At 41.2% G+C, this 24,204-nt stretch overlaps 2 protein-coding genes across 5 annotated transcripts in view; one reads left to right on the plus strand and one right to left on the minus strand.

The window, feature by feature from the left end:
* Positions 1 to 1,047: 1,047 nt before the first annotated feature.
* DUSP29 (dual specificity phosphatase 29) lies at positions 1,048 to 14,214 on the plus strand. Its single transcript, XM_072340458.1, has 3 exons — positions 1,048 to 1,229; positions 9,082 to 9,302; positions 13,967 to 14,214. Exons 1-3 carry the CDS (start codon positions 1,048 to 1,050, stop codon positions 14,212 to 14,214), a joined length of 651 nt encoding a protein of 216 aa, XP_072196559.1.
* A 5,235-nt stretch (positions 14,215 to 19,449) lies between these two features.
* KAT6B (lysine acetyltransferase 6B) overlaps positions 19,450 to 24,204 on the minus strand; it is an 89,087-nt gene continuing 84,332 nt past the window's right edge. For all 4 annotated transcript variants that reach the window (XM_072339880.1, XM_072339879.1, XM_072339878.1 and 1 more), the window contains exon 17: positions 19,450 to 23,242. In XM_072339880.1, coding sequence (XP_072195981.1) covers positions 20,757 to 23,242 — 2,486 coding nt within the window. In that variant the 3' untranslated portion in view covers positions 19,450 to 20,756. The remainder of the gene's footprint in view (positions 23,243 to 24,204) is intronic.

Raw genomic sequence — 24,204 nt, forward strand, 5'->3', positions numbered from 1 at the left:
ATAACAGTCCTTTCACTCTCAAAGTCCAGCATTCCCACAGTCCAGCATTACTTATTTCACTGAGTGTACATACAGAGCACAATCCGAAGGAAGGAGGGCTTTCCTAGGGAATGGTTCCTGGAGGCACAGGAACGGGACCTCACATTGCTCAAAGGCACACAGGACCTAGTGAGAGGCAAGTAAGCCAGGAACTAATCCTCAGAGCCCCTTATGCGTCTCAGGGGATCGCTTAACTAAACATCATCATGTTTTAGGCAGCTCGGCTGAAAGACAGATCTCCTTGCTAATGAAAGCAAGCCAGTTTTTGAACAAAGGTGTACATATGCCAGAGAAAAACTGACTCCGCAATCCTGCCTAGCTTCGGAGTTGAAAAACAGGAATTATTTGGCTTTATCAAGTTCTGCTGAGAAACAGAACATGACAGGCACAGAAGAGTCCAAGCCAAGGAACAAAACCCTCTGGGAACATGGGATGTCAATGAAAAATGGTCCTCTTGCTTGCAGGAAAGCTCTACAAATAGCCAGATTTTTGTCTGCAAACAGACATGAACAGCCCCAGTGGCCAACACACAAAATATGTGGGTGTCGCTACTCTGCAAATTTTTGTTCAAGTTGTCAAAAGCTTAGAAACAAAAAATTACGGGAGAACCTCTTGATCTTATGGCACCCAATGCCATCAGCCTTCCCTGCCTCCTGCAGCAGCGCTGCACCTGTATGGATCCAGGTTAAAAAAGGAAAAAAAATGGGAGTGAGCTCACCCTTGTTAAGGACTCATTTGTGAGTCAGAGGCTGCAGAAGTGCTGCTGAAAGGCAAAGCCTTGCTCACAGAAATAGCCTACAAGGTTCACTGTGTAGGGCTGCATTAAGATCTTGAAAAAGTAGAACTGGTGTGCTCAGCTACAGCCTGACACCTGCTCACAATGTGCCCCACTGCATCTGGCCAGTGCTGCTCCGAGCACCGTAGCTCAGTAGAACTCACAGGCTTTGTGCCTCCTCATCTTAGTGTTCTGTTTGCGTTGTGTTCCAGCTGCCTGCACAACCAACCTCCATGGAGATGTCATCAGCAGGTTTGAACACCAGGAAGAAAAATGCATACACAGCAATCAAAGTGGATCCTGATGGGGATTACTGTACCCCAGGTGCCTTTGAACTGGAGCGGCTCTTCTGGAAAGGATGCCCAAAGTACACTCACGTCAACGAAGTCTGGCCCAACCTCTACATAGGAGATGAGTAAGTGTTCACACTACCTCTGCTCAGACGACAAGTAAGCTCACGAAGTACATCTCTATATAGGTCATGAGTAAGCTGCGCTAAGTGCAGCCCATAAACAGCCAAGCAGTTTCATTTCTCCTCCTACCCTTTAGCTAGTCTTTATCAGTGATGTGCTACTGACAGCTGCCAGAGTTGGCAGAACACCCTGCTGCCACAGTCCTACACCGGCACACAGCTCAGGATGCTGCTGCTTCAAGGAAGCGCTGGTCAGGTGCAGAGAAGCCCACTGCTAAAATGGGGCCACAGAGCTGCCCTGGCACTGGTGTGGGCTGCTCAAGTTAAAGTCAGCCATAAATCATTTCAGAATCGCTCAGTAACTTGTCATTTATCTCCAAGTGAAAGTCTCTTCACAGTTACTCTGACTGAAGGGCACTGTCTAGACCTGTTGTACCACAGCTTCAGTCAGTCTGAGACTAAAATGTAATTTTGAGAAGTGTCTGAAGAGACAGCTGAACCTGCTGTGGTGTTTCTGTGCTTCCAAGCCTGTGCTTGCGTACACAGAGTGCTCTGCATCTCCAAATTGCTCCAGAGATTAAAACAGATGGTACCCTGCAGAAGGGCAAAGCTGCAGAGTTGTGTCTCACTGATCACACCAAATATGATTTTGGGGGAAAAAAAAAAACAACAACAAAAAACCCAAAACACCCAAGCCTGCAAGATGGACTTGGGTTCCTTGTTCTGCAAGATGCAGAACACAGGACTAAGATGAAACAGGCTATTCTGACACAGAGCCAACTGCAGCAGCAGGCAGGCCGTCAAAAAACCCCCAAACCAAATCCTGAGCAGAGCAAGTGAGCTTTTCTTACCCCTTAGGCACTATTGGTACACTTCCCATTTTCCTCAACACCCTTCCCAAACATGACATCTACTTTACATCATCACTGTAAGGCACAAGCAGCAGTCCCACCGACTCCAAAGCTCTCAATAATTTTTTTAAAGGTCCTAAAATTCATCTGTTGCCAGCTTATAAAACGAAAGATATACAATCTTGGAAGTTACGAGGCTCCTAATATCATCGACGAATTACTTCTGTGGCGCCAGAGGCAATAGAAAGACACATGAGATCTGGGCTTGAACCAAGCAGAGGCTGTCACTTAGAGGGGGAAAAAAAAGCGTAAGCTTGTTCAAGAAAAGGAAAAATGGGGTTGAGTTGTCTTCTTCTTATCCTACCCTGCCACTCATTAGATATTTCCAGCTCAAGATTCAGAGAAAAAAACATCTTCTTCTGGCATTAATTCCCTACTTCTTCATTCAGACACCAGCATTATTCTCAGTGAAGAGAAGAATTTGCCTTGTACCTCTGTGACGAGGCTGCAACTCTGCCCTCTGAGCAAAGAGGAGACAATGGGTCTCCACACAGTCTCTAAGCCCAGACACTGCCCACCGACTGTCTTTCCTGCAACTGTTCCTGTAACAGGGGCATGTTACACCTTGCAATGGAATCAGCTCTAAGAGGTGTCACTGAATAAAACGCACACCTTCACTTAATGCAAACTAACCAGAGAAAACAAGCTTCTATTGCCAACAGAGATGAAAAAAAAGCATTGGGGAACAGGTGGTGAGGACAAATAGAAGCAAAGCTTCACAGGAAATGGGGCTCCCAGCAAGAGGATAAGTATCATCAGCCAGGGCTGATGAAAACGCTGAGGGCAAATGTGATATCCAGTATCAGAGAATCTGAGATGAGAGCTGGTCTGCAGGCAAGATGCAGCTCTCATGACCAGAACACCCATTTGATTTGAAGCAGGCAGCATCCAGACACCTTTAATATCTTTCCTCAGCCAGCTCCACATCTTACTTCTGACCAACAGCTTCCCCTTCAGAATGGTAGGGGTTTCATATTATTTTAAGATCTCACTGTAACATCGGTCGCCAAAGAGCTGCCATGGAGACGTGAACAGATGTTGGGTGTATTTGCATCCTTAGCCATGCTAAATTAAGGTTGATCTTAAAAGAATTTAGTGGAGCTCATCAACAAAATCAAGTGAACACACACACACAGTTTATCCTCAGAGCCTCTACATCTGCGCTTCATTCCTGCCTCCTGCATTTACAAGGTTAACAGGACTTGTGACTGCTTATGGAAATGCTAATTAATTACCCTGACTACATAACCACATCTTCCATCTAATGCAACACAGGCTATCAAGGAGCCCTGTGAGGCCACTCAGTGCCTTTGTTACAAGGCTTCACTGCAGATGTTGCCCAGAGGCAATGAAATCTCCACGAGCCTGTCAGGCCCAGAATAATCAAAGCCTCAAAATATAACATGCTGTGTTCAGCTCCAATTGAAATTTTCCTCCAGCAAGTTCCAAGGACTTTTAAAGACCACGCACTGGAACTTGCAGGAGACAGCCCAGTGATAGGAATAAAGCTTTGCCAAGCTTTTGATTCATCTGCTACCAGGATTAGTGCTTGCCTGTGTCTTCCTCACGTCCAGAGACAGAAAAATGGCTCTGTCTCACTTCCTTCTCTCAGTGGTCACCAGGTTACTGGCATGGGCAGTTTTATTGACTAATCTCAAGCCTGCTTGGTTCACCACAATCTCATGGAAAGTCTCTCCCACAAATGCAGCTTGTAGTTCCTCCCTTGTGGCTTTTCTGCAACTGCCTTGTTGCCCAAGATGATGTTTGTGATTCCACATTTCTTAATTTCAAAGATGTGTTTGCCAAAGACCTCCTACGATTGTGATTTCCTCTTAGCCACCCTCTAGCTCTCATTAGGATTTAAGGCCTGATCACAATTTCAAGTCTTACCGTGCACCCAAACTACTCCCAGGAAGCATTCTGGAGACCAGTTCTTCATAGGTTTAATATGAAAAATTTTAGTCAAATAGCTGAACTGGGCTCACACTTTAAGGGAGTGAAGGGCTGTGCTTCATTCTGTAGAGGCTCAGGGCTTTTGATTTTGAGAAGTACCTCAGGTGAAGTTCAATAAGACACACAGGTAGCTCACACCTACAGACTGAAGCCTGTGGAAACTGAAACATGTAAATAGAATCGAAATACTGGCTTCCATTGTGCTCTCCCCTCTTTCCTCAGTAGAAAAAAAGGAAAAGATCTCCAAGAGACGAAGTACAAAGACAATTTATGCAAATCTAGAAGAAAACAGATGGGGCTCACTCAGAGTAACAAATAGTTACCTCCCACTGGTTAGAATTATGAACTCCTAGGACTTATAAGATACTAATCATACAAAAATAGGGAGAGTGTACATTTTATAACAATACTCACAAGGACAGTTTCAACTCTGTTAGAATGAGAATCTGCCAATTTTAACAGCAGTTTAAAATCCAGAAAATCAGATCTGTAACACTGGACAAAAAAAAAACTCTTAAAGCACCATTTCCAAGACAAGTAACACTTGTCATCTACCCTTCTGGTCTTCTCAAGGCAATATCCCAGGCTGCAGATGATTTCTAGCACTTGATGTGGCACAGAAGTGACTGAAGTCGGGACTAAGAACTGGCTTGATGCCTTTGCTATATAGAAAGCTGAGAGGAATTTCCTTTATCTGCGTTGTATCACTTGCAAAAACACACATATGCAATAAAAATAAAATAATAAATAAATAAATTCCACCATTTGGAAATAGAGGAAAATGGGCTGCTAAATCTTTTTCTATTACAAGTTATGAAGATCTTGTTCAGTCCTTTCAGTGGTAACAAAATTCTTCTAATTCACACTGAACAGGAGGTATCCACAGAAACGGAGCAACACCTCAGAAGGAAACAGGGCTACAACACTCCACTATCGCTAGATTCCCTCAGTGCTAGAGTTACCAAGGGAAATTGGGTCAGTATTATTAGAAATTCTCAACATCTCTCCTCAGCAGGGAGAACTGCCAGATTTTCTTTAAAAAAGAAGAAAAAGAAAGCGTCAGTGTTGCCTATATTCAGGAAGCTTCTTTCTGACACTGACCATCTGGTACGTTATCATCCTGCATCAAGCTTGTAAAAAAAAATGAGAAAGTTTGAGAAGGACAATTCCTCTTCTAGTAATGTGTTGTCTCAGATTTCCTTCTGTTTTGTCAATCTGGGTCACGTCAATCCATGGGATTTTCACAGCCTATACTGAAACATGTTTGCATTGCTCAACCTTTACATGAAGATTAAGAGACTTGGCTCTACTTGCAGAGCTCATAAACATACACATCAGTTGTAGTCAGCCAGCACCAGCTATGAAGAGCTGACTTACCTACAGAGTGAGCTGCTCTACCCATTTTGCTCATGAGGAGTCTCACAGAACTCCTTCCCTTCTTTTAGATGCAGCTGTGTTTGTGTCCTGAGCCACCTTTTCTTCCCTTTGTTAGCTGCTGATAAATACTTAATTCTTCACATGAAGGCACAGGCTGCAGTGCCTGAGAGTTGTTTTTCCCTCTCTTCCAACCCCGACGGTTTGAGCATCTTCCTGACAGAAGCAGCCAGGCTCCAGCTTGTTAATGGCAGTATTTTGAAAAGAGAAGAAAGGGATTTGGTTCACTGGCAATGATAAATTAAAAGGAAGGCTTTTCTTTTACATTATAGCTACTTACGCTGTTGCTTCCAAAATGCTAAATTTACTGCGGTGCTTGCTCACAAGAAAACCTTGTGAAGATCTTTGCTTTAAAACTGACAACGGGCACAGCTGAGTTTTGGGCAGCCCTTTACCTGCCCTTGCACAGCCTAAAAGATACAAATACTCCTTCAGGAGCCATCTCCAAGTGGATGACATTTTTGTTTGGGCCAGTCGCTCCCTCTTGGTGATAGTCCAATATTATGAATATATCCCTATGTGAAAGTTACTTTCTCTCTCATTTTCTTTATTTAGGTGGCATTCCCATATTGAAGCACTCCCCCTTGCCTCAGAACTTTACAAAACATCTTTATGAGTCCATCTGTCCTACAGTAGTAAATGCAGGGTCTGATTCAGCAAAGCACTGTGCTTTTGCTCACCCTGCTTTGCTATCCAGAGGGAGACTTATGTGTGTGTTTAACTTTTAGCATATGTTTATGTGCTCTGAATTAAAAGAGCTAATGAGTCTTTATATGGGACCAATCTGCCCAGTTCATCTCTTACTAAACTGAATTATACTGAAACTTTAACCGTTATCTCTCCATGCTACACTTCACCTCCTCTGCGTGGAAACACATTCAGGGCAAACACTGGAGACTGCAACTACACTGTTTAAGAGGAAATCAAGTGCCAGCAGCACAGATGGTGACAATGGACAGAATGAAAACAATTGAAAGAATATCCAAATGCTTATGGCTTCACCCACACTGACAATTGTAGCAAACTTCTTTAGAGTAGCTACTTTAAATTCAACTACCATCACTAAAATGGAAATATTAATCACATTTTATTAGGAAATAGCAGCACCTAAAGTGGGGAAAAGAACAGTCTTAAGCTTGACTGTTAGAGTCTGGTATTGAGCCAATTGCAAGGGAAATGCCTGCACCATTTTCAGCTGGAAGTGAATTAAAAACTGAACTCTAAATCCTCCAAAAAGGTATTATGATTCATACAACAGTCTCTGAGTGCTCCCATGCTATTAGTCACCTCAGCTAACTGAACACCTGTAGATATCGATGCTTGAGCTATTCTTTCTGTTCATCTAAAACAATGATGCCTCAGGCATCATGAAAACTGCAAGTGAGATCAAAAGCATTCCCTCCCATCTACCTTGGACGTAAACAAGACTATCAGGCAAAAAGAAACAACAGCAACAATGGCTGTGATCAGAATAAACAGGCAGTTAAGGCTACTTCCACAATGGTACTACACAACAGATGCAGCTGAGGTTGGAAAGCAAAACCGTCCTACACACAAGGTCAGAGCTCACTGAAGGGCTAAAGGCAGCACAATCAAACACATAAAGAGGCACAACCATGTCTGTGTTTACAAGTGTGTGGTTCTCTCCACACAAGAACTTGACAGGCACTTTCTAGCTCTCTGTTAAGTGGCAGCCAACACGCTGCACACACAGCAAGACCTCAAGTTTAACAGCCTGTATGATGGTAGTGTCAGCTGCAGTACGTCACCCCTGCCCCACAGCTCTTATTTTCACTGTACCATAGCTGACTGCCTAGGCAGTGAGCAGAGGACAGTATCTTTGTGAACACCTTTTAAAACAATGAGGGAAGCTGAATGCTTTAAAATAAGATTCTGAGCCACAGAACAAGCCTGTTAGGAACAAATGCATTAGTTGCACTCACTATAACAAAAGGCAATCTCCAAAGAACCTAAACAAGGCAACAGGAAAATTGGATTCCAGATCAATGTAGTGGTGGCAAACTTAAATACAATTGCTGTGCAACCTACTCTATGGTATTGCCCTTGATCAGTACAACTTCATCATTTAATTCAAATGATGAACATTAGTCTGAGAAGTGCTTGCAGAAGCCAATTTTGGTAGTATCTACAGCCTATCAAAAACCCCACCTGCTTTTTCATTGGCCTTAACTACAATGCAGTCCTGCTTTATGTTCACTGCTTATGACCTCACCTGCAACTGTTCTAGAGGTGCACAGTTCTCACTTGGGAACCCTGGTCTTTCACTGTTGGATTCATGCTTTCAGCTAAATCTGGTGTATGGAAAGCATCTTCTCTATCCCAGTATCAGGTGGAGCCAACTTAAAGCCATTCTGAACTGTGACCTCCAGAGTTATGAAGCATAACAGGTAGCACACAATGACACCTAGTATGACAGAAGTTACACACTGAAATGCTCAGGAAACATTCAAAGGGAGAAGTACTTTTAGTTGGAAAAAGCACTTTTCCACGATGCATTAATTCATTTATGGTAGCAGTAGTTAAGTGAAAATATATTAAAAAATAAATAAAAATAAAAATAAATGAAATATATGCTTTAAGTCTAGCAATCTTTCTATACACTAATAAAGCTTGACAGCCTTTACCAAAGAAAACCTTCCAAAATTAGAAACTTTCTCTAGTAGAATTTTCTGCACATGAATTAATTTTTACATGCCTAACTATAAACAATGCAATTTTAGAGAAATTCCAGGCTGCACAAGCACATACAGTGGGTACTGAGCAAACAAAAACATTGCATTTCCTCTCCTCTCTCACCTCCCTTATCCAAGGGAAGAGATGACAAAAATAAAGCATGATATTAAGGCCAAATATATGACTTTCAGCTTCCACTGAACACCGATGTCCAATTTCATATCTAGTTCTTCTTGCTTCAGATATCTGGTTTAACACAACAGGGCAGTAAATGAACATGACAGGGTGTTGTGACCACAGGTAGGGTGTTTCTTTCTGCTGTTTGTGCTTGTGTATAAATTGAGGGGGAAAAACAAAACAAAGCAAAACTTGGTAACTTCTCTTAGAAAAGAGGAACTTCTTTGATTCCCAGATGATCTCACTACTCACTTATTACTGACTCTTTCATTAGTTCTGCAAAATCAAATGATGGGAGAGAAAGGGAAAGCAGCATTCATGGGGTCCTATTCCAAGTTCCTATTCCAAATCTGCCACTGATTTGCTTTTACAACCTTAACTAATTCACTCCTGTTTTATTCTGTATCTTGCATTTCTTCTTGTATAAGATGGACAGAAGCCAGTATTGCATGCATTATAAGGGTGCCAGGAAAACATACTCATTTTTAAGTTATTCTGAGTTTCAGGCAAAGATAAGTATGGGCTATGGAAGGATCACTCCCCAGAAGTGATGACATTTTACAATCTTTACAATGACAAATGAAGGATTTTCAAACATTATCAGTTTCACTAATACATACTGTATACCAGGTCATAAATTTTTGTTGTTTTTCTTGTCATTTAGAAGACTGCTTTTGTTTTAACAGGAAAACAGCATTAGATCGCTACAGCCTTGAGAAGGCAGGCTTCACTCACATCCTCAATGCAGCTCATGGGCAGCGGAACGTGGACACGGGACCAGAATATTACCAAGACATGACTGTGGAGTACCATGGAGTAGAGGCAGATGATCTCCCCACTTTCAACCTCAGCCAGTTCTTTTATTCCGCTTCTAAATTCATTGATAATGCGCTTCAGGATGAAAGAAGTAAGGAGGGTGCTGAAAATGGTTAAAAACAGCACGCTGTTTACCTCATCTGATTAGATGCAGAGCTCACAGCATACAACTGTGTGAGAATGAAACAGGTCCAATACAGGATAACCAGGAATACCAAGTCAGCAATGGAACTAGTTGTTTAAGACAAGATAGTGATAGTAACTGAACTTGGGATCTTTCTCAGCATAGCGCTAGAAGCAGCTCAAGAATCCCAACCCAAATCCGTTTGACAGAAGTCCACACAGGCTGCATTAAGGTTTTCTGTCTAAGAGAGAAATATTTTGAGTTTTTTTGATGACTTTTTCCTTCATAAACGGCTCAGACACTATCAGATATTGAATTGGTCCCTTGAATTAGCTGTCTTTTTCCTTAAATCAGTCCCCATTAAGAAAGGGGATGTTCTACAGATGCTCCAGACTGCCATTCCACTGCTTCACTTTCTGCAAATACAAAACCCACCTTCCTTCCTGGCCACCACATCCACCCCAAGCTGCAGCAGACTTGCCATCTACAAAGCAGCTGGGGATGGAAAAAACTCTTGACAGTGGAGGTGTCAAAACATTTCATTAAAGCCTTCATAATTTCTCAGCTTGATTACCAGAATCCATTACTCGCTGACCTCCAGCAGAGTTCTATCAGAAAGCTTTATAGTGATGAAGGGCTACAAAGCCTAGAACTCAGTGGCTTTCAAGGTCGCTTCCACCCCTTTACTTTCTATTTCTACTCTTCCTCAGTGCCCAAAATTTAATAAAATAAAATTCTCAACAGGCTATTTTACAAAAAACCAGCAGAGAAACTTCAGATTTCCATCTGACCTACAAAGACCTTAATACCAGAGGGTCACATGTCATGTTTCCAGTCTCCTGTCAGCTTCTGTTCCTGGCTGTTAAGCTCAGGTGCAGCAAACTGCTACCTGGCTCGCCTCTAGCAACCAGCCAAGTCTTTACAACTTTAGCCTTTCAGCAAGTACAGTCTACAGCAACAGTCTCTTCTCTTGTTAAAGAGAAAGTCTTGAAAGCAGTGGTTTCAAAATCAAAGTCCAAATAGCTGGAGAAAATGCTTCAGGAGCTGACTGACTTGTGAAGAAAGGCACCTGGCATTTCAAACAGTCTGTCTGAAGCAGTGCCTTCGGGAAGGAGAGGGTAACTGTACCACACCTGTGTCTAGCCATGGCTGGAGGCCAGAGGTCACTATCAGACTGGAGTAGCTGAAATAAGAAATGCAGACTTCTTCACCCCTGCAGACCTCCTATTCCTGTAACATCACTGCCTGGTGCACTGAGGGAAAGAAACAAGCACGAAGCAAGGCTGCAAAACCTACAAAATACTTGAAACTCAGTATGTACTGGGGCAGGTAAAAGTGTGAACCTTGCTTCAAAACCACGAAGTCCAAGAAGTTCTAAGTCTGTACCAGACACCAGTCCAGCATGGAAGCAAAGGATCAAATTAAAGAGGGACTGGATGAACTTCTACAGAACAAAAAAGCCTGCTCTGAAGTAGATTGTTTCTGCAGCTGTGTGCTGACCATCAAATCCATGTGGTCTTTAAACTATAGTAACAGATTGCTAGACACTGTTCATCTTCTCTGTGAATGCCCATCTAGTCTAGAAAGATGTTATGTATATCAAGTGCCTAAAGAAATGACTATTTAAGAGCAACTTTCTGACTGATGAGTGGCATCCAAATTAATGAACAGAATTGTAAAATAAGAAACCAAATGCTTTTCTCTAGAGGTAATGAAGTAGGACTTGAGTTCAGCACTTGGTGCTAAACACTTCTGATCAGTAACAATTATATCTATTTAAGTCATTCATTACTTTGCATCAGAGATCAAGAAATACAGCAGAAAGGGAGATTTACTCCAACAGGATAGAAAATGTGGTAACTTTCATGCTGCCAAAATAGTTCTAATGTAATAATTCCAGCTAACTTCAAAATCTCTGTGATGGTGAAGGGCTCCTTCATCAGAGCAGTATTAGCAGACTTTAAGCATGGGCAGATGGATTGAAGATGAAAATGGGTGAGGAAAATAACTCTGCCCCTCCACTCTGGTGAAACCCCACCTGGAGTACTGCATCTGGTTCTGGGGTCATCAAGCTGCTGGAGTGGGCCCATAGGAGGGCCATGAAGATGATCAGAAGGCTAGAGAACCTGCCTTATGAGGATGGCTGAGAATGTTGGGGCTCCTCAGCCTGGAGAAGGCACTGGGGGCGCCTTATAGCAGCCTTCCAGTAACTGAAGGGGCCTACAGGGAAGCTGGGGAAGGACTTCTTATAAAAGCATGTAGTGATAGGACAAGGGGAAACAGTAGATTTAGACCAGATATTGGGAAAAAATTATTTACAGTGGGAGTGGTGAGATACTGGAACAGGTTGCCTAGAGAGGCTGTGGATGCCCCTCCCTGGAAGCATTCAAGGCCAGGCTGGATGGGGCTTTAAGAAAATTGGTCTAAAGGGAGGTGTCCCTTCCTAAAGCTGGGGGTTGGAACAAGATGATCTTAAACATTCCTTCCAACTCAAATCATTCTGTGATTCTGGATTCTATGAAAACAGCTTCTGTTTGCAATCATGGAGATGGAGATTTAAAAAAGGCAATGTGAGAAGAATTAGACATAGATAGAAAGATCCAAAGCATTTGACCACAGAGATCTCAACATTTACTACTCCACCTGGCTCTGGAAAGTGCAAACTCCATTAGACAAGTTTTTGAACAAGCACAAGCCCGAGCTCCAAGCAAAGTGACCAGGACAATCCAGCTACCTGACTCCACTCAGCAGAACTCTAGTTCCATGGGATTCTATAACCCTCAAGGTGCAACTAAATATAACTGGCCAGAATTAGACAGACTGCAAGAGAGGATCCCCTCTTCGGTAAAGAGGACTTGCACATTCTTTTTAACATCAAAACTAAAGAGACTACAAAATAGCACAGAATGCATACAGCTCTGCAGAAGAGTTCCAGCATTTTGCTGTGACAGGCAGTCAGTTCTGAACATACACAGGAAGCCATGATCTTAATTTTCCTACAACTAGAAGGCATTTCAGAAAAATGTATGGTCATTTTTGCCTTAGTTAATATAATATGAACGTGCACGTTTTCTCCAAGATCCCATTTCCCACACACATGAAAGCAAAGCATTCCTTGTCCTATCTCAACAACCATTTACAAGGTAGGAAGCTCTAAAGAGGAGTGCGAGGGGCTGAGCAAGTGATGGTTTTCATCCGTTTCAAATATTTGGAGTAATAATAGAAGGGATTATCATTTTCCAAGAGAGGAAGAGGCACTTACAGCTATCAGAGACTGGAATTTTGCCAAGATGCCTCTAAGACTATCTGCTGGGATTAGGATGCAGACTGTAACCATTAATCCTCTACTGTTGGCAGTTCTTATTGCATCCATTACACAGCAGTGCTACTTGTGCCAACACATTGTCTCGTGCCTGGAAGCAAAGGAGTTAATCGGCAGGAGTCATGGCTTTGCACCCAACACTTCTCACCAGGCATAACTGACAGAGAAACTATTATTGGCCCTGACAAGTTTTTTGTTTTTTTTTCTTTTTTCCTTTTTCTCTTCCCTGTGGCAATTTAGCTCAACAGAGTGTTAGAGACACCGTTCCAAATCTACTTCCTTCAGCAGTTCAGCCCTTTGTGCGACCCCCTAAAGGGCTTTGCTTCATTTCTGGAAATGTTTTGAAGTGTTTCCAAGCCTGTTAATCAGACCTGAACCCACTTTCTACTACTTTCTCCACCGCCCTGGACAAGGCAAATGAGGAAGGCTGTATCCCTGCCAGCACCTGAAAACACAGACTTTTGCCACTAGAAATATGAACTTAAACCAAGCAAAGACATAAAACTTAAACATCTCTCCACAGATAAAAGTCTATTAGCAGAGACTGCATTTATGGTACACAGGACAGGCCACTGCTGCTAGGACACAATTCTACAAAACAGGGAGTTACACAGTGAGGCAAAGACTTGACAAAAACATGACTTTAATTCCATTGAGAGGAGACTAGCCAGAGAAGATTGCTAAACAAGCTTTTCTGCAGTTTAAGAAGTGGTTTCTTTCTATCCATGTGGTAGTCTATTAACACCTTCCACTCTCAAAATATCACTAAACCCTGCCAGCAATGTTTTACACATCAAATACTTGGGCCAAAGTAATGAGATTCAGATCTTGAAGGAAAATGGTGTAAGACCAAAAGAATATTTTTGTCAGCTTTTATCTCTAGCTCATAGTAATGAGAAATGCACCTCCCTGTATCCCATTTACCCTCATGAAATGATGGTTTGAAAGCACAACAAACCCTCCCACACCTCTGTGATAAACACAAGGTGAAGCTGGGCTTGATTTCTTACTTCAAACAAGGCCCCTAGAGCTTCTCTGCAACAATTGTTTACAAATAAAAATCAAAGATAACTGGTTTAGGATTAAACAGGTGATTTCCTACAAAGACTGTGTTCTGTGTTCATGTTGTACATAAATACTTACCATGGAAAGACTCAGTTTCCCAACCTGTAAAAAGATAGATCTTACAAAAAATACTAGTAAGCGTAGTTAAACCTCCAAATGGAGCAGGAGCACTACAGAAAACTTCACTGTAAGAAAAAGTAATCTGCCACTGTCTTCTCTGCATCATATTTCTCTGTTTCCACAGACAAAGTCCTTGTGCACTGTGCTATGGGTCGCAGCCGGTCAGCCACATTGGTCTTGGCTTACCTGATGATTTACAAGAACATGACAGTGGTGGATGCCATTGAGCAAGTATCACGGCACCGATGCATTCTGCCAAACAGAGGCTTCTTGAAGCAGCTGAGAGAACTGGACATAGCGTTGGCACTGCAGAGGAGGAACACCAAAAACAGCCTGCCATCCAATGACGATGAGAACAACACCACAATCTAGTACTGCTCCTGGCAGGGTTGTGCTACTGGAAAATAAACTCCTTTTGGAGGGGAGGAAAAGCTGCAGTTAATTGCACAAAGGGCTCATTTATTATCTAGAAGGAAAAATATCAAAATCATTTCAAATGTTGTCAGGTTGGGAAAGAAAAGAAGAAGTCAAATTTAAAACCGATCATCTTAGGATATCCTAGCTTTAACAGAAATGTTTTCGACATTAACAAATCTTCCCTCTATAAAGTTTATCCAGCACAAAACCAGGTGTAACTTAAGTGAAAACATCTGAGTACCCCCAAAATCCTGATCCTAGTCCAAGTACGTGACCTTTAAAAGAGAGGAACTAGCAATTCCTGAAGAGCTTTTGCAGGAAAAATGTTGAGATAATTGCAACACAGACAAACTGTTTAGTCCTATAGTCCTGAAGAACTTCCCAGAAGTTTGTCTCTTATTTTCTTTCCCAGCATTGACATTTCTTCACATAATCTAAGAGCAGCACAGCGTTCAGAGAGCCTCCAAACAAGTCTTCACAATGGACTCTGCAGCAGAACATGCAAGCTAGAAACAAAGCAAAATCCTTGAAAAGATGAGATGTATGAACAGACACAACGGGTAACATTTCACACAGATACACATGCGTCATTTGAACAGTTTCATTTCTAACTTGCTTCTCCTATAATTCAGGCAGTCGAACCATTTAAGTCCAACACATACATTATCCAACTTCATTTACTAGGCCACACACAACCCTGCCTCTCAAACAGAAAAACCCACCACACTGAGAAAATAATGCTTTGTGGCTTGTTTTCTTCCACTTGTGACAACTAGAACAATACACAAGAAATATACTGTGTCCTTTATATTGCCACAGAAAAGTTCCCACAGAAGTCCCTAAAAACCTTCTAAAAAATCATCTATTTTAACCAGCTTTCATTAGATTTTATTTACACTTAATAAGACAAAAGATACAAATGAAGCCTTTAAAAAGCTGCCTCTGTGAACTAACAAGTAGAAAGCTGCTGCTGTACCTCCAGACACCACTACCAAATACTTGCAAGTCAGCTTCAATCATCCTCATGTTACTGTGCTCAAAAGCGATTGCTAATAACATTATTTATTGACAGCAGCCCAAATATGCAAATAGAGATGTCAGATCTAGTTTTCTACCTAATGTTATTGAATAGGCGTTACTGATAGGAATTTTGTCACCTTGACAATATTAGATCTTAAAACATAATATAGAGAAGGATCAAAATTGAACCACGTTTACCTTTCTTCCACCCATGAAAAGACTGTTATCACTCTCCCTATTTTGTTTAATTCAGCGTATCGGTTACAAGTTATTCTCTCTTCTACCCTGCATGATAGCTTGAAAACTACTGTAACTGGAAGAGAATCTGTACCTGATTTGCATGCAGAACTGCACATTAACAAGGTTTTCTGGGGCCTGGAGATAGGATGTTCTTTTGCAAAATTGAGAAAATAAATAGGGAAAATTTTAATTTCCTGGGTCTCTGCTGCTTTAAGGGGAGACTCATAGATCCTTTGAAGGGCATTCTCCATCTTCTGATTGGAAACAAAATGCAAGAAAATCCTGAGTAGGTCCCAGTCATTTGTCCTGCATGCAAGATTAGGAAATTGGCAAACAGCAACACTGACACAGCAATGGAAAAATGTATCTGCTATTTCCGAAGGGTGGGATTCCAAGCTACTCATAAATTAGGAGGTGTCTTTCCAGCATGGAAATGAAAAGCAGCATGTGAAGGAAAAAAAAAGGAAAAAAAAAAAAAAGAAAAAAAAGATCAATAGAACCCCATATTCCATGATTTCTACAAGTTCTGTGTGAAGGTGTTAAGCATGATTTCACAGACCTATGGGTCCATCTGATCCAACCCCTGTTCAAGCAGTGACACCCAAAGCAGGGTGCCCAGGCGGCTTCTGAAAACTTCCAACAAGGGAGAATCCATCACCTATCCGATCAACCTGCACCAATGCTTAAGCCACCCACCGAAGAAGTGCTTCATGATGCTCAGAGGGACCCACCTGTGTTACAGACTGTGCACACTGCCTCTTGTTCTGACATAGGCACCATTGTAAGGACCCTGGTTCTGCCCTGTTTGCACCCTCTCTTGATGGATACTGATGAGATCCCTCTGAGTCTCCTCTTCTCCAAGCTGAACAGGCCCAACTCTCTCAGCCTCACAGCAGAGGTGCTCCAGATTCTTCATCACCTTGGTGACACTCTGCTGGACTTTCTCCAGCACGTCCAGGTCTTTCTTGTACTGAAGGCTGCAGAACTGGACACAGCACTTTAGGTGTGGCCTTCCCAGTGCTGAGCAGAGTGGATGCATCAGCTCCCATGACCCACTGGCAATACTCTGTCCAGTGAAAACCAGGTCACCATTTAGCCTTCATTGTTGCAAGAGCACACTGCTGGTTCAAGTTCAGCCAGGACCTAATTAAGCTCATTTAATCATAGTAGATTAGGGGAAAAAAATGATTCAAGTCATGACGAAGCAAAAACTGTCATCCACTTTCCATATTCTTATTAATTCCTTCTAATCCCACAAAGCTCGAAGCAACAACTTTTGATCATACATACCCCAGAATTTCACTACAGAAGAGCTAACCTATATTACTATACAGGACATAAACCTGCATTACTACATAGGACATAAACAACACTGGACATGGCTCAGTAACTGGAAAACCCATCATAGCACTCTACTCCCCTTTACTCTCCACAGAACAGATTGTGATAGGACCATCCAAAGCACTATAGGTAGTGCTATCAGGCCCATTCTTTTTTAACATACCTCCCTGTATGCTATTATTTGGTTCTATCAAACAACCATTAGTCTGCTTGATGGTCATAATAAGCATCCAGTAAAACCGAAACACTGAAATTGTGTGAAACCTTGACATTAGCCCTTTTATAAGTCCTCCATTTCTGCTCACATCACACAGCTTCTGACAAAATAAGTAAGAAACTGGCTGTGCTTTGCACATTGCTATGAGAACAGGTAGCCAGAACATCACAGCGCTTACCACACCTGTCTTTCTAACAGTGCTAGTATCCAGCTTTCTGGAGTACTGCAATCAACCTGCTTCCAGATGAAGCAGGTTCTGCTCCAATGGCAAGCATCTTCCCTAGAACCTGGTCTTACCTTAAGGATTCTGCTAGTATAGCTTTGCCAACTAAACAATTCTAAAGTAAACAAAATTCATATTCACTTCTCAGGTTCTTTCCCCTCAGCTTCTGATTCTCCCAGAATCAATTAGACTACATCAGAAAAAGCAAAGTTCTGGAACATGTAGCTTCTACAATGTATGCAACTCCTGTAGCTCAGCCACATCAAATCACCAGCGAACCTCACTCAGCACAACCTACAGCAGTAAGTGACCGCATCACAAACATCACATAACTGCTGGGTCTGAAGGCAGTCCTGCAATGCAGCATGAGGCACGTTTATTTCCTTATTTTAAGCCACTATGGAAATAAAGCATTTTTGTTTTTAGTGTCAAACCATGTCCTTTGGTTATGGGAAGACTATGATTGCACGGGCAAGGAAACATCCTGCATTTCACAAGAATCATCTACTACAACTTTGTGAAGAATTCTTTCAAGACACTGGAAGAAAGCTAATTCCCAGCTGGAATGGTGCTAGAGAACACAACAGAGATTGGTACCGTGATGGGCAGACAATACATAGAACAGCTAGATCTGTTGAGGATGAGAGTTCTTATTAAGCAGAAATTTCAGTGCAGTAATGCAGTTCACAACTGAACAGTCACTATGGGAAAATATTCAGAAAAGTCATTTGTCCGACTGAAAGGAATTCAGTTCTCAAAAAGTAGTACTGGAAACTTGCCTGTTGTGCAACACACAATACATCATTCTCCACCCAAGTCTTAATCCATGTATTGCAAATACAGAATTTCAGAAATATGCCAGAGTCGTGATACTCTGTTTCAGGTTACCACATACTGAAAGGGCATGAAGGTCTGTTTGCCTCTTTGCTAAAGGCTTGGGAACCTAAAACTCCACAGCAGTAGATAAAAACCCAAGAGTCTTTCATTTACTACAAAAACACGTAAGCGAAGAATCATAAGACAGAGTGCTGCTTTGATATACAATAATTCAATAAAGATGAGTAGTCCTAGTTAAACACAAAGGCCACACACTGTGTTTTCACCTTTTCTTTCCCCAAGTATAACAAAATGTAACAGTAAATTCACAAAGATGAACACACTAAGTACGATAAATACTCTTTGCCTTCAGAAAACAAATGTGAAAAAAGTATTAGCTATATTGTGCTCTCCCATATCAAGTATTCTTAATTCCAAAATTAATCCAAGTTACCATTTCACTGGATACTTCATCCCCCATCCAGACCCACTTCTTAAGACTATTGTGTCACCATATGAAACTGAACAGCTTATGTGTCTGGATCTGTAGAATCGATGTCTTGATTTGGAAGCACCACACACTTTATGGGTTTGACAAAATACACATTTTCTCTGATTTTTCAATACACAAAAATCAAACCTGTAAAGCTGTTTTACATACTAAAATAGGGAAGCAGAGTTTTCAGTCTTCTTGCAGCGTCAGTGGAGTTGATGGAGATTCAGTGGCAATGCTCACCTTTTAGAAGTATTTCGGAAGAGGTTCTACACGAGGTTTGTATTTTCTTGTAATCCAGCAATGCGGAAAGGAAGAGATTAGTTCTATTATTTAGGCACAGCCCAAGCATTGTGTTGCCATATACCCTTTTACATATATATTAGCATTGCCTATAGGGACAAAAAAACCACAAACTTTCATTCATTAAATATTGACAACCTTGTAATGTATTAAATACATATTTATTCAATATTTTAATAAGATTATTAAAAAAAATAATCTTAGATACTCTTTATTTTCACAAGGTGTATGCAATTATGATGAGTAACCTACACTTAGGCTCTAACAGCCCAATCCAAACCCCATCAACTTTAATGGGCTTTAGATCAAGCATGTGAAAGCACTGTAACAAACACTGTTTCAGGAAGTAATTCCCATGCAACATCAAACTATGACAAGACACAAGAGGCTAAAAATGGCTCATCATAATTTATTTTATGTTAAAATGTACAGCTGGGGGGTGTTTTTTGCAGTTTGTTTCTTGAGTGTTTCTTTGTAGTTTTTTTTTTTTCGTTTTTTTTGTTGTTGTAGTTTGCTTTCTTTTGTTGTTTTAAGTGACTGACTAAAAAGATAACAGATAAATACAAGAGTGTCACTGGGTCCTATTTTTACATGTATCAAGCCTCTTCTGTTCGGCCCTTACAGTCACTCTGTACAGGTACAAAGGCTACAAAAAAGGAAGCAATATAAACAGACACAAATAACTTTTGCCTTTTTACATGCGATCTGTAAGCTTAGTTTGAGCTATTCACACGCTACTGCTCTATTTTTTTCCCTTAAAAAATAACTCCAATATTTTATAAAGATAGAAAAATCTACAGATGGAATGAAAATGTAAAGTTAGAGGCATTTCCATAAAATAGCAACTTTACACCAAATTCACTATTTTTTTTTCCTTTTTTTTTTTTTTTTTTTTTTTTAAATCCTGCCAAGTATTTGGACATATATGAAAGTGTTTCAAAACTCGACAAATAAACACTGAGATGTTTCAATCAACAAAAACCCAAAACAGTATTTATAAAACAGAAAGCTGCCTTTTTTCCTACCCCGGCCCCAAAGAAACTGGTCACTAAAATGGAAAAGAGTCTCAACTTTACACTAAACATACAGCAATAAAACCTTTTGAACTAACCAAAATGTGAATAGCTTTCGCAGCTTTTTTTTTTATTATTATTATTTTTTTACAAGTTTTATAATTAACAAAAATATAGTTCTGTGTTTTGTTTTTTTTTTTTTACCCTCAAACTAGGGTAACCTAATCAAGGCAAAAAAATTAAGAAATGGCTTACTGTTAAGCACAACACTTGTACAGTACTACAAAATGCACTGTCACTAACAAAGACATTAGCGGCATGCGGAAGTGTCACCTTCAGAAACAAAATGATACAATAAAAGAATTGCTAAAAGGCATTTACACGTGGGGAAAGGAGAAAGAAAACCTCAAGATTCAGTACTGTCTGATAGTTTTGGAGTCTATTTATCCGCATTTTTAATGGGAGCAGGCACATAAAATGGCTCTGAACCATCAGCTGCTGTGTAATTGCAGTTCATAGAAAGAGTTCTTCCTTTCCAGAGAACTTCAAGCTGAGTGAAATAAACAGAAAAATGGAAAGTCACCCCGTCCCCCCCCTCAAAGAAAAGAAAAAGAAATCCCAAAATGATAAAGCAAAACAATCAAACAAAAAGAAGAAAAAAAGAAAAAAGAAAAACTCGTATAAGGCTTTCTGCTGCATACAGCTTTTAAATGGTGCCAACAAATGTTTTTGCGTTCACACCAATTGCTGGTTTTGAAATCGTACTCTCCAAAAGATATTTGTGCAGATCAATCCAATACGCCAGTTTGGTAGTCTGTCACTCCAAAGGGCCTACCTTCTCATGTAGGAGCCATTAAGAGACTGTTTAGACATGCCTGTGTTCATGTAGCCATGATGCCCCGGAGGACTGTACATCATGTTACTGTGGGGTGCTGTCTGCATTGGCTGCTGTGCATATGGCTGAGTTCCCATCATCCCCATCTGCATCTGCATAGGGTACTGGGGAGTTTGATTCATATACCCATGATTACTGTGATATCCACTATTCATCATCGGTTGGGACATACTATAACCATTCATAGCATTAAGGGTATTCATATTCATGTTCACTGAATTGACATTATAAGCTGGGGCTGGCATCAAGTTTACACTCATGTTCATACCACGCTGCATTGTTAAGGTCCGTGTGGGCCCTTGCATGGCCACAGTTTGTGACGCACGGCCGTAAATCTGGGGCTGATGGGCCGCTGCAGCAGGTGGCAGAGGTGCAGATTTGGTTCTTACAGAAACATGACCTTTGCTGGCCATCTGAGTCTGCAGTCTTTGGGTGTGGGATATTCCAATATTCGATGAAGTCATGTTACGCTGCAAAAGGGGAGGTGGCAAATTCATGGGAGGAGGAGTAAGGTTGGGGGGAGGAGTCATAGTAGCCTGTGCTTGTGGTCCTCCAGGAACAGCATGTGGAGACTGAGAAAGCTGAACAAGCCCTGTATTACTTAGGGGGGTGGACAAAGAGGCACTGTTTGCATAGGAAGTTACAGCAGCTGAATGGCTGTAAGGCAAAGAATGATCCATAAGCGTGTTAGTTAACTGCTGCAGTTTGGCAAGGCTGAAGGTGGCCGATGGCTGCGAGTAGTGTCCTGGTCCAAATTCGCTCTGACCCATTCTTTCGTACAAGCCAATGTTGGCATTGCCAGCCTCAGGGATTTCAGTTAACTGCATAGGTGGTGTAAAATTAGCAGCCATGCTGCACTGAGATAACTGCTGGTTGCTACTTGGGGGCCTTTCAACAACACAGCCTTGCGGAGACTTCACGTTACAAGTGGGAGGAGAACTAATGCTTGTTTGCTGCATCATACTACAGCTTCCATTAATATTGGACATCTGCTGCGTCACTGCACAGCTACTCTGTGTTAGGTTGCTAGATGTAAGGCTACTGTACGAGCAACTATTTTGTGAAGAGTTGTTTCCACAGATACTACTACCCATTGTAGAGTCATAACTGCTTGGGTTTTCATAGTTTTCTGTTGTGCTCTCAATGCTTCCTAAATCACTAAAGCCACTATCCACAACTTGTTGTGAATGATCAGAAACTGAGGGAACATCCATCATTGGGCTGGTCTCCATATTCTGTAGAGATGGCACAGAAATGGCACTTTGATCTGGGCTGATCTGAGCATAGTTGTTCTCTAAAGGAGCAACATTTGGACTATTAACAGAACGAACTGACTGGCTGGGATGAGAGTGCACGGAGGAAACTGGGCTGCTGTGGTCAGACTGCTGACAATCATCCAGCGTGGTCATCTGGGGGCTTTGGTCTGTACGGGCATAGTTTTGCAAACTTCTACAGGCCTCCTGAGTCTCTGCACAATCCTGAAAGGTATCTTCCTGTTCACTTGCTTCTTGAGTTAGAGACTGTACTGCTTGAACAGTCTCAGAATCAATCTCCATAGTCTCATTACTCTCTCCCTTGAAATCGGAATGTAATTCTTCACCAGCTTTTTGGTCCTGGTTGTTTTCAGTATGATCATCATCAGATTCCGGCACTGGATCTGAATCTGTAGCTACTTCTTTCTGGTCACTTTCACACTCGTCAGCTGCAAGGTCAACGCCACAGTCCATCAGGTCCTCCTGATTTGAATTACCAGTCTGAACATTTACGTCTAAAAAAGACTGCTGTGTTTCCAGCATTTCTTTGAAAGCTTCGGCAGGCAAATTCTCTTTCTCCACTTCTGCTGAACCCATATGGCTATCATCTTCATCATCTGCATCATGATCTTCATTGTGAGAAGGTTCTTCATCATCTTCCTCTTCCTCATCATGATCATCCAAATGCACGGACTCTTCTTTTTGCAGAAAAACCTCTTCTGGTTTATCTTTTTCTGGATCTTTTGAATTGATTTCACTGTCTTCTACATTCCTTTCTTTCTCTCCAGCTTTCACTGCATCATTTTCTTGTTTTTCATAGGGTTCACCAGGTGGATGCAAAGGTTCAGGTTCTACCTCTTTTACCTCATCATCTGGTGGTGGTACTACTTCCACAGGCTCTTTAATCTCTTCCTCTGTAACTGCAGGAACTGGGCAAGGCTTATCTTCAGCTACTTCCTTTTGTTCCTCCACCAGCAGTTGATAGTCAGGCTCCATAGGAGTCTCAGGTGGAGTGTATAAATTAAGCTTAAAGCCAGGTTTTCTTTCTTTGTTTTGCCGCCACTTAGACGGACCGCGCTTAATTCCTTTGGGCCAACCCTGCTTACTTTTTAAAGGTTCAAGATTGTCTTTAGTGCTTTCTTCCAATACAGCTACATCTTCTGTATTATCTTTGGGAGGCAATAAATAGAGACAAAAGAAAAGTCTTAGCTTGCACGAACTGCTCAATCAATACTTTCAAATATAAACCCAAAGTAATTTATAAATTCAAAACTTATCAAGAAACTCTAGAACAAGAGTTACAAACAGGTGGCACAAATCATAACACACAACAGAAAACAAAAGATAACTGAAATTAAGCAAAATAGAGCACATTAGAACACTGAATTAATCCACTGACTATAAAAAAAACCTTCCCAAACACATTCATTCTTCTCCATCCCCAGATACTAGAATTCTCTTTTGGGAGTGTAAAGGCTTCAATGACATTCCTTCACCAATTTCAGCCTCTCTCTGCAGTGTTATAACACTCTTGCACTCAATTAATACAATGACATGGTCCGTGGAGTAATACACAGTATCAGACTTGTCTTGTTAATGGAGTACAAACCTGACCACTGAACTGTAGCTAGAACATTGAATTTGCTCTACCAGTTTAAGTTATTTTCTACGGAGAAGTACAAAAATGAAGCATTAATATTCTAATGCACCCGTGGACTGGTTTGTAACAGCATCAACATTCATAAACATGGCTTTTCTAATTGAACAAAAGATGTTTTAAGACAAATCAGTGGATGGTCTCTCAACTACGAATCACAAAGTTTAAGCCTCCCAAGCAATTATGAAGTACTGAAGTACTACCTACTAGTTTCTTAAAGAAAATTTGTAAATCTGAAAATCCAGTAATGTATTCTGGAATTAAAACTTTAAAAAGTAATTTGAAAGCCAGGAGGTCAGGGAATTAATACACATCTAAAGTAGATCATCAGCAGCTTCACCAGTCATCCTTTAATTTTTCTGCACTTTGAAATCAAATTAGATAAACTGCTTTGAAAGAACATAGTCAAAGTTCTCTTAAAAATAGATACTGTTCCCGAGAAAATGCACACACCGAATTATCAGCAACTCTGAA

Source organism: Excalfactoria chinensis, chromosome 6 (genome assembly GCF_039878825.1).
Source record: "Excalfactoria chinensis isolate bCotChi1 chromosome 6, bCotChi1.hap2, whole genome shotgun sequence".
Classification (NCBI taxonomy): domain Eukaryota; kingdom Metazoa; phylum Chordata; class Aves; order Galliformes; family Phasianidae; genus Excalfactoria; species Excalfactoria chinensis.